Genomic DNA, 11,459 nt, shown 5'->3' with positions numbered 1-11,459 from the left:
TTTTGTTTTAAATAATGACTATTTATCTAGTGTTTAAAAAAAATCTACCTATATCTCTTTTATTTCTTTTTATTTTTCCACACATACCGAATTCTTTTTCAAGTTCAATTGATTATTATTCTGGGCAATCAATAATTTTCATTATATATAAACAAAATGATTTTGCATAAATTATAAAGCATATGCATTTCACAAGCTATAAGTAAATTTTTTGTTAAAAAATACCCTAGCAGCAAAATAACTTGGGCCGTCATTGGGCAAATATTCCTGAATCTTGACTCAGTAAGTGTTCATAGGGCCTTTATTTTTCCGGTATTAGCCCAACATAGAATTTTCCAATTCACCCGATATTTTATATCCATTATTTTACCAATGCAGGCCCTATATAGGCCATTCTAGGAAAAATATTAAGAAATCAAGACATCCCAGTATTGGTCTCTCGGTGCATGATCTTATAGGACCCATGGCGAGCCAATTTTGAACCCAACTGGGTCCAAGGTAAAATTGTTGCTAGGGTATCAACTTCAAAAAAATAAATAAGTAAATAAAGATTATGAAAGAATAGAATTATCATGGAGGTTGGTTTGGGGTGCCTTCTATCATTTAAAAAAGAAACTGCACCATATATATTAAATATTTTTTTATTAATTTATGTATTTAAATTGAAAAATACTGTCCATAACATCCAGATAGAGGTCCATTAACGAACAGCTGTTTAGGACTTTTGTAGGTCACTTAGTAACGCAATCGTTATAAAGAGGCAGCTTAAGCATATTAAAGCTGAAAAGGTAATTATTGAAGCTTTTAAATTTTTCTTTAAGTACAAGTTATCGTTCGAACATCCAATCAAAATAGTTAAAATATGGTAGTCTTATTCCAAAATAGAACCGTAATCAATAAGTTTAAAACTATCTCAATAAAGAGACACTGTATATACAGATGCTGTCATTAATCCGCGTCTGTGTACACAACACACTTTAGAACAATTGAACATGTTCTTGAATATTAGAATCTGCACACTTGTTTGAAAGAATAACATCATGCTTTTCAGACTATTGCGCGGGAAGGTAATTACTATTATTTAATTAATTTTATCATTATTATTGTTCTTGTTGATGATGGGGATTATTACGTTGTTTTTTGTTACTAGATTTTTTTTTATTTGAAATTGTTAAGATTTATTGAAATTATTAATATTTATTTGAAATTATAAAGTTGTTTTGAAAAACAAGATTTATTTTGTGTAAAATATGGATGATTTATTTCAGAGTAATTTTTAATTTAGTTCTAGTGTGTATTATTTTTTAAAATTTTTTGCCTTATTCAATATTAATTCTTAAAATCATTCTTATTTTGTTTAAATTTTAACAACATTAATATCGTTGATGATCAATTCGATTAGATTAGATAGATTAGATAAGAAAGATAGATTTGATAAATAAGACAGATTAAATGAGATAGATTAGATAAATAAGTATTACTTCTCTAAATGCAATATATATGTTTTGATATATATATTTTTTTAATTTCCTTATCTATTTCCAAAATTTTTATAATTTTACGAGCTTAAATAAAGTACATAATTTTGAATAAAGTACATAAAATTTATATATATTCTAACACTAAAATGTATAAGTGTGTATGTACACGGTAAAAACTGAATTGTAATGCCTATCCGAATTGAAAAACTCGGCAAATTATGTGTGATTTCAAGATAGCTCAGAATTGAGCATTCATGCACACTTAAAAGGATGTAGTTAAATCTTAACACCAAATCATAAAGTTTACAAAAAGCTCAGATAATTTTATTCCTGTCATGTATTATTTTTGCCAATGATGGCACACGTTTTGAAACAGTCAAAGAATCGATATTTTTTGTTTACTCTCGAATAAAGATGGTGGACAATTGAAATTGGCTCGCAAGATGTAACATTTCAAAAAAATAAGTAAGCAAACTGTTATAAACAAGCATAAATGTTTTTAGTTGTACAATAAAGATAATTATGTGCTTATAAGATGATTTGCATAAAACTGTTACATTTATTAAATAGTTTTATAATATTTAATATCCATTTTGTCAATCCTTGTTTGAATATATATAAATATTCTCACTATGCTGAGCGTATGTTTGATTAACAAACTAATTTTACTTTAAGAAATTCTGTACACATGCAACCTAATTTAACAGTCCTTACTTAATATTGTATTGCAAAGTTAACTTTAATGACTCTTATGTAACTGATTAACAAAAATCATGACCGCTATTCTGTACCAAGTAGTGTGGAAGAACATTATTTGTTCTTGGAGTAGTATAACAGCTAGATCTAAGAGTTATGTGTGGCAATTTAATACTCCAATTTTGGTGTTAAGTTTTTGCCACCATATTTGGTGTTGAGATAATCTAAACTTTCTCACAGTGTTGACTCTAAGTGTTTCATTATACCAAGAACCAAAGATGGCTGTAGAAATGGGGAAACACGGAGAATGATCGTTAATTTTTATAATCAGAATGTCTCATAAATATTGCGACAAACTTTAATGGGAAGTAGGGCATTTCATAAGGATTAAAAATTACCTAGGCAACTATGATCGGAAATTTTATCGTATGCCGCTAAAGCCGCTTTCCCATTTTGAACTGTTTCATCGAGTGCTTTTTAACGTCAGGTACTTTTTTTTTAATCTAAATTATCTTAACTTTTTACTTTCTATTAATAATTGTCAAAACCTGCTTTGAAATAGGTTCAGTATTCACTGTTTTCTCGTAATTTAATGATGCGACTAACTGGACAAGCTCGGCTAATCATTAAATTACGAGAAAACAGCATTTATGAACCTATTTTAATGGAACACTCTAAAATAATTAAGTAAATCATACCTCTAGGGGTTTCCAGGAGTTTCTTTGTCTTCTGGATTGGTTCAAAATTTCAAGGCTACGGAGTTAAACATTAGTAGTAGTAAACCATAAAACTGGGTCGGCTGCTCAACAACGGATATAAAATGAAAGATAATAGTAACATATCCGGGATGGCTCTGAGAATAGAGCGTTCAACTTCCAATGAGATGAACCCGGTTCGAATCCAAGCGATGGCTGGTCGATACGAATCCGCATCTGGCTTGCACCGAACACAGTGCTGAAGTGAATTATCCACAGTGGTAAACAGATCATAGGTTGCAGTCCCCTTTCCGTCAGACTAACCGTGGGAGGTTGTCGTGGTCCTTCTCTCCATGTGACGCAAATGTGAGTTAGTTCCATCAAAAAGTCCTTAACGAAGGCAAATTTCTCCCAATACTTGATCCCTTGGAGTTCCCTTGTCTTCTGGATCGGGCTCAAAGTTGCAAGGCTACGGAGTTGAACTTTAGCACTCGTAAACCCAAAAATTGAGCGACGGTTATAAAATAAAATAATAGTAACAAATATGAAAACCTCACCCGGCTTGTACCGACCACAGTGCTGAAGTAAAATATTATCAGTGGTATACGCACCATGGGTTACAGTCTCCTTGCCATCTTTCAAACCGCTGGAGGTTTTCCTCAACAAGTAACGCAAATTTGGGTTAGTTCTGTAGTTCTGAAATGCAAAGTCCGAACTACGAATCTCTGACGTTGGACTACGTCGCTCGCAGCCGATAATTGACGTAAACCTCATACCTGAATGGAGATATGCGTGAAGGGCGAAATCAGCAAAATGCGCACAGTATGTTTTGGATATAACTTGGCCGCATCCTCACAGCTTGCTCTCTCTCTCCCCGTCGGTTCTAGCTAGCAATCCGGCATGTTCTCGCCGGTTACCTTTTCGCAGTTCATTTCTATGCTGCTTCCATGTTAAAGTGGTTAAGTTTTATATATGTTAAAATGTTTTAGTTAAATTTACTAGTTTCCTAAATGTTAATAAAGAGAGTTATTTATTTAAACTTAGTGTTATTTATGAAGAAACCGGAAACATTTTCATGTGGAACGCTTTCCTAGATTTATATATTTCTTTTTAGAGTTATATTTCTTTTTAGAGTTTAAGTGGGGACTCTAACAAAGATACCAATCAACCCCACAGTTCCATCAACAACAAAAAAACCACGTCTGTAAATTTTTCCCAGTACTTGAAGCAGGAGTCCCTTTGTCTTCTGGATTGAATTCAAAATCACAAGTCTGCGGAATTAAACATTAGTAGTCGTATACCCCAAAAATTGTGACGGCTGTTCAACGACGGATATAAAATAAAATAATAGTAACATAAGATTAACATGAGGTTAGAGTATTTTAGAAAAATAAAAGTTGGAGCTCAAAGGCACACGAACGATATGTCCATAATAGGAAAGTGTCCCTAGCAGCGCAGAATTACATTTCCGGTCATGGTTTTCTAACTAATTCTTAATCCTTATGATGTGCCTTACTTCCCCTAGAAGTTAGTGGCAACATTTGAGCGACACTCAGTATATAGATATATAAATATATAGATAGGTATAGATACATTACGTAAGATAGATGTTGATAAATTTACAGATAGGTATAGATTGATTACGTAAGATATATAGATAAAGATTTTGAGAATTTAAACGAATATTTTGAAAATGTTATTATGGAAATGTCATTAGAAAAAAAAGAACACACTAAAAATTAATTTTATATGTTTATAGCTAGCCAGGGCAGAGTCAATTGTTTTGAAACATGAAAAGCTTGCATCTACCCATCCTTTAAGTTCCATGAAAATGCACAAAGAGATGATGAATTATCATAAGTCTCTTCCTAAGCTTCCAGTTCCACCTCTACATTCATCACTAGAAAAATATTTACGATCTGTTCGCCCGTTCCAGACCGATGAAGAATTTAAAAACACATGTAAAGTATGATAATCATAACTCATTTTTTTTGTTACGTTTTTTTTTTCCTCCTACGTCATCTCACTGCCCTGTAAAAAATTTCCAGATTACGATAGAAAATACCGGCATTTTGGTGCCAATACTTCATTACTATAAAATCCACTTTTGACGTAAAATTTCTCTGAACAAAGAATATCGTATACCGTAATTTTTACAGTGGTATTTACCATAAAACCGCTGAATCACTTTAATTAAATAGCTAATACTGTAAAAATTACTATATAAAATTCAAGAGTAGCAATGTATTTTGTCGTAAAATAGATTTTACGGATGTTGCACGCATGAGGCCAATACTTTTTATCGTATGTTGATCCGGAATTTTTTACAGTATAGAAAATTTTACTTTAGAATGAGCAATACCATGAATAAAAGAGAAAACTGGTAATTGTAACTCATTTGGGATAAGAATGGTTAAACCCTTTCCGAAATTTTAAGAGTAAGGTATAAGTATGAGTTCGGTACTTTTTCAAAATTCTAGGCATTTGCTTAGAATAAAGGAATTCCAAATATCCTGAGAATGTCGATTATATGAGATAAACTTACTGACATTATACGATCATTCTCGTAAATTAAACACAAAACAGTCTGAAAGAAGCTCAAACATGATCATGAGCTCATGTTTGATATTTGTTTAAAAGTAGTGTTCATGGTTAACTTTTTAAACGTTCGAAACTTTCAAAAATTTCCTTGAAATCGGCAGAAAGCTGGAACTTTCGAGAAAGCATTTCGAAATATCGGGGCAGTAATCTTTAGCTTTATAAAATATATGCCGTTTGTGTTCTTTCGCCAAACATTTAGTAATTTCCCTGATCTAAATTGCAAAACGTAATTGAAATCATTTTAACCACGTGCATTGTGCAGAAGGAATTTTAAGTTACGTTACCAAGCACAAAAACGTATTTCTATGAATTGACCCAAAAGATTATCATTTCTAACCCGCAAAATATATGGGTTAGCCATAATCTGGTAAATATGTTCCTAATAGTTTGGTCAAGAGAGAAGAGTAATCGAAAATTTGAACCTAATAATATTAATTTCACTTTCAGCGAATTTCGCCAATCTCGAGAACTTTTTAAGCAGAGTAAAAAAATCCTCTACACAATTATGAAATTCTTTGATCTAAAGATAATTTGAAGCAAAAAATAATAATTGTAAGGTATAAAACTTTTGACGTTATTTCAAAGAATTTAATTTTATATGGTAAAAAATAAATTTGAAGAATCAGACGAATAGTACCTGAGAAATCTAATTTTAGAAAAGTCAGACTCGTTAAACTTTTAATTTTATTAAATTTTCATAAGGTATTCAGTTAAGGCGTCTCTCGCAAAACTGGGGAAGAGTTGGACTAGGGAGTTCGATCCTAGAAGCTAACTTAACAGCAGGTGTGTAAGGCGCAACAATTAATAGAAATAAAACAGTATCAATTAATGAAAATGAATGAGACCAACGTCGATCTCATTAATATTCAAACATTAATGAAAATAAAAACAAAAATGTATCAATTATTAAAAATAAAACAGACCAACGTTGATCTCAATAATATTCAGCAATTAATAACAATATTACAAAATAGTATCAATTAATAAAAACGAAACAGATCAACGTCGATATCATTAATATGAAACAATTAATAAAAATAAAACAGAAATGTATCAATTAATAAAAAAGGAAACAGGCCAATCTCGATCTCAATAATAAGCAATAATTAATAAAAATAAAGTAAAAATGTATCGATTAATCAAAAAAAGGAAACAGGATAATATCGATCTCAATAATATGCAACAATTAATAAAAAGGCAGTATCAATTAATAAAAATGAGGCACACCAACGTTGATCTCATTAATATAAATTACGTTTATTGTTTTGAGGTGGAAGGGCCAATGATCAAAAATATAAATTGCTATAAAATATATATAAGTTATAAACTTTTACAATGCTGTTCAACTTAAAGCTCATTACCTGAACAGTGCGTGAAAAAATATTTAATGAACTTGATTCCAAATTTTGCATTTTGTTCATAGATTGTAAAAGAATTCGGGGCTCCAGATGGCTTAGGTGTGAAACTGCACGCAGCCCTCGTAGACAAATCTAACAAAACCGAAAACTGGGTGAGTGATATCTTTCTGAATTGGAAGCTAAATACATCTGCAAGAAACTTGAATAAATTTTTATTTTTTTCTTCAGATTCGTGAATGGTGGATAAATGAAGCTTACTTATCTGTGCGAGACTCCTTGTTGACTGGCTCTTCTATGGCAGTCATGGGAGAGTTTCAAGATTTTAATACAGATGAATCTCATTTGAGGTATTTCGTTTAAATTAGTTTTAATCAACTTGAAGTTTGTGCAACCTTTTCATTTCCTACAATTTTATGAATTGGTTCTTCAAAAAATATTATTCAGTGGAACATTAAATTTAGGAAGAAAAAATAACATGTTTCGTATTTGTCACCTTTAATTTTTATTTCTCTTAATCCTTACTAAAAATGAAGACAAAAAAGTAGGAGTGTTGGAGGCCATACATTAATATTTCGCCAAGGAAAAAAAAGCCATAGAAAAATAACGAACTATTATTAAGGAAATTGTGTGTGCAGAACACTAAAAACCTAATGAAATTTGAAGACATTTTTGATGCTTTCACTATCGCCTTTTTCAATCGGGATTCGTTAGATTTTGATAGTATTTTTTCCCTTTCTTGAAATGTTAGTTTGCGATCTCCAATAATGAATGTACTTTTTTAATTCATTTTTTTGAAAAGTGCTAAACACACTAAAGGAGATCATTTTGTCCCCTATATCCGAGGATTGAAGGATTTGGTCCTTTTTTAAAAGTTCGAATTAGTTTTGAAGCTCTTAAGGTTTGTTTTTTCTGTTTTACTTTGGTTTATCTATTCCTAAAAAGAAAACAAAAATGCATTTCCTTACACTTTGTTCGGGTACATCATGTAATTTAAATAATATTTTTTAAACATTTATTTTTCTTAAAAAATGAAATAAATTGCTGTACTAATTTATATTTCATCGAAGAGTTATTATTATTAGTATAAATGATGAAGGAATAAGTGACATTTTTGAATCCCGAGAATGAATATATATATATATGTGAATGAATTATGAATTACTTATGGTGGTGAAAGAAAATTTACGATGAAAAATTTCTCCCGTGTTATGGAGTCCTCTTAAGTTCACATAAAACATTTTTCACAAAAATGAGTTTTTCTAAATTCTCTACTTAAAAGGAAAAAAGAATTTCTGTTACATAGTTTCTTCCGAGAATTTAAAATTGGAAAAATAAGGAGAGCTATTTATTATCTTTTTCGAAACTTTACAACAACTTTTTAATTTTCGCTGGCTAAAATTGTAATATGATTGAAATTGTATGGGTAATAGCGTAGTTTAAAAGGCTAGAAATAAATGTCTAAAATAGCTTTTTAAAAATTCAGTTTTTAGTTATAGCTAGATATTTTTATAGATTTAAAGTTACATAATATTGTTTTAAAATTTATATCGCAATACAGAAAAATTCATTTTTTTTATTTATATACTGTCAATTTATTACAGATTTTCAGCTAAAGTTGTTGCTGCAATGTTAAATCTCAAAAGCCAGTTTGACAAGTGAGTTTATAAGAATACTACTTTCCTGACACAGAAATGTTGATTAAAGTCATTAAATAAAATGGCAGAGGCTACTTAATAACATTTAATTTAAAGAAACTCAGAAGAATTAAAAGGACCCTTCAAAACTGTTAGAATTTTCATTCTAAAATTATGGTAAAATAACCGACAAAAGTCTTTCCATCCAATTAACGGAAAAGTTTTAAGTAAAGAATATATTTTACCTTTACGGTTTTAAGACCGTTTACTACTAATATGGTAAAAAACGTGAATACAAAAGTATACAGTTTTTCAACTATTTACAGCTAGCATGATATCAAAACTATGAAAAAGAAATTTAACTTGACATTGGAGCCTGGCTTTTTGTTAGGTAATGGACAATGGAGTTACGTAGTGGCTTAGTTGTGTTCTTTCAAATAAATTATGGAATTCGGTTTAATTAGTTTATCTGGTTGTTTGACCTATCGTTAGAGATGGGAAATAAACTTTTTTCGTATTAAGCAGCTTTTTGGTGCTGACATCTATGCGTGAATGAAACAATTGGGGAGCGAAAGACACAGGAAACTCTTAATGTGCTGGAGGAAATAGTGTGGTGTCAACACTGGGACTCGAACCCCCGTTCTGTTGGTCATGAGATTGACAGAGTTCAACCAGATTAAGTGAATAAGTTAATAAACGGTTTTTATCGGAGTTAACAGTTTGAATACTATTTCATTTACGGTTATTTGACTGTTTTATTTTAATATGGTAGGATAACAATTAAATAAATTGTTATTTAACCATTTTCCAAGAAATTATTAACAATGAACTGAGCTTTTGAACTCCTGAAATTACTTTCGCTCCTCCTTTCGGCGTGTTTCTCAATTCGAACTCCTTTCGATTGCATATTGGTTACTTAAGATTTTAGCCATGCGTTTTACTATTTTTAAAATTAAATTCATATAATATGCAAAATATACAAACTGTGCACAATAGACTTTCTCAATACATGTGATGTCATTGATTTATAGGTATTTCAATAAATTTATATGCATAACGCTTTTCTTTATATACATTTCTTCATATACGTACACTTTATCATATAAAGAAACCGTTTGAACTTCTGTCCAAGTTTCTTCATTATAGATTGTATGTGCTTTAACATTGTCATACAACAGAAGGACTAACTGAAAGTTCAACTAAATGTTTTACAATCGACAACTATTCTGAGCTCTGTTAACATTTTCAATAATTATTGGAGTTGCAAAGCTCCAGTTATTTGAGATCGTGAAGCTCTTTGTAGTCGATTATTCGATTTCATGTTACTTTAAAAAAACGAAATAAATGTACTGACAGTTGCTTGAATTTCATTTATCATTGCTTGCACTTTGATCCTTTTCGTCACACTAGCAACTACATTTCCAACTCGCCTCCCTTTTTCTAAAAAAAAGTTACCTCGGCTGAGTTATCTACGCTTCATTATTTATTGATTTTGTACTAATATTACTTAATTCATCAATCCTATTATTTTTTCATTATATTTTTATTCTTACTTTTTTGGTCATCAGTTATATTTATTTTACCAATTCTATTGTTATTTAGTTCAACATCCTCAGTTTATCAGCCCAAATATTAATTACTTTATCTTTCCTATTATCATTTAATTTATTTCTTATAGTATTTTGTTTAACAATATTACAGTTTATTTTAACTTCCCTCATATTATTTGATTTGTCAAATACATTAATATCAATACTAATATAAATACTAATATTATTTAGTTCATCAATCATATTATTTCAATAATTATCAGTCATATAAGTGTAATTAATTACCAATCATATCATTATTTCGTTTATCCTTTCTATTGTCTTCTGATTTATTAAGCATTTTATTATTTAGTCTATCATTCATCTTTTTATTATTACTGTTCGGGATACACTTACCTGCTACAACTACCTTTTACGCGTGAATTTTAGAACATTCCACCATTCCCAATTATAAACTTCAGTGCTTGAAGTAAAATTTAAGTCTAATTGTTAACTTTTAAGTTTGAAATTTACAAAAAAACGGAAAAAATGGAAGTAAATGAATGAAAATGCAAGATAAAATACCTTAATATACCAAAGGGCGTAAAAAATAGGGGGGAAATAGGTAAGTTACTGTTAGTTAACCAGAATTAAAAAATCAAGGAACGCATTTCCGGTAGATCTCTCTTCACAAAATTCATCTCTCTCCGAGGTTAATTGCTAACCGTTTTTAAAACTAAAATATGGATCTAAAGAATTAGGTTTTCGACTTAAATTATTGACAAAATTAAAATAAAAATGTAGAACATTTTATTTTATTATTTATTCAAACTATTCTGTTTTAGTCTTTATATCTGCCAAAGATATAGCTCAGTTTGTTTCAGTTTTTTGTTGCCAAAATATTTCGTAGGTTTTGTGAAAAGAAGCAAATTAGAGTTACATACCGTGAAAAAATCTTTCATAGGCATAAAAAAACAATCTGGTTGCAAGTAAAAGTCAATTTCAATTACCAATTAAACGTGACATAATCGATTAATGTAAAAACTAAACGTAAAGGTAAAAAAGTAACGTAAAAGTAAATACTCAATTACTTGCCAATTAAACGTACCATAGTTGATAAATGCAAAAACTAAACATAAAGTAAAGTAGAAACGTAAATACTCAATTACTTAGTTTTGCTTCTTTCAGTTTAACAGCACCATTAAACTAATTATTTTTTTTAAATAGCACAATTCAAAGATATTGTTTTTAAATCTAAAAAATAACCCAAAGTATTCGAGATTTGTATATGCGAAAGCCAATGCGAGAGTTAGTATCTCTTTTATACGTACACATAGTTTTAGATAATATCATTTTCAGTTTCGAGATACTTGGAATTCTACTTATTTAAAAAGGTGGACCAGGTAGTCACTAAAGACAGCTAATTAATAAATAAGAAAAAGGTTTAGTAATTTTTACTGAAAAT

The 11,459-nt window shown here is 29.9% G+C and overlaps 1 protein-coding gene across 1 annotated transcript in view; it reads left to right on the top strand.

The window, feature by feature from the left end:
- The first annotated feature begins 910 nt into the window (after window positions 1–910).
- Window positions 911–11,459, top strand: part of LOC107451699 (carnitine O-acetyltransferase) — a 34,049-nt gene continuing 23,500 nt past the window's right edge. The window contains exons 1-5 of the mRNA XM_043043247.3: window positions 911–1,067; window positions 4,632–4,838; window positions 6,897–6,983; window positions 7,060–7,178; window positions 8,433–8,486. Coding sequence (XP_042899181.2) covers window positions 1,041–1,067; window positions 4,632–4,838; window positions 6,897–6,983; window positions 7,060–7,178; window positions 8,433–8,486 — 494 coding nt within the window. The 5' untranslated portion in view covers window positions 911–1,040. The remainder of the gene's footprint in view (window positions 1,068–4,631; window positions 4,839–6,896; window positions 6,984–7,059; window positions 7,179–8,432; window positions 8,487–11,459) is intronic.

This window comes from Parasteatoda tepidariorum, chromosome 7 (assembly GCF_982258835.1).
Source record: "Parasteatoda tepidariorum strain Cologne lab strain chromosome 7, Ptep-v5.0, whole genome shotgun sequence".
Taxonomy (NCBI): Eukaryota; Metazoa; Arthropoda; class Arachnida; order Araneae; family Theridiidae; genus Parasteatoda; species Parasteatoda tepidariorum.
Note: the sequence above shows the minus strand (reverse complement) of the source record. Positions and strands in the feature narration are given on the sequence as shown.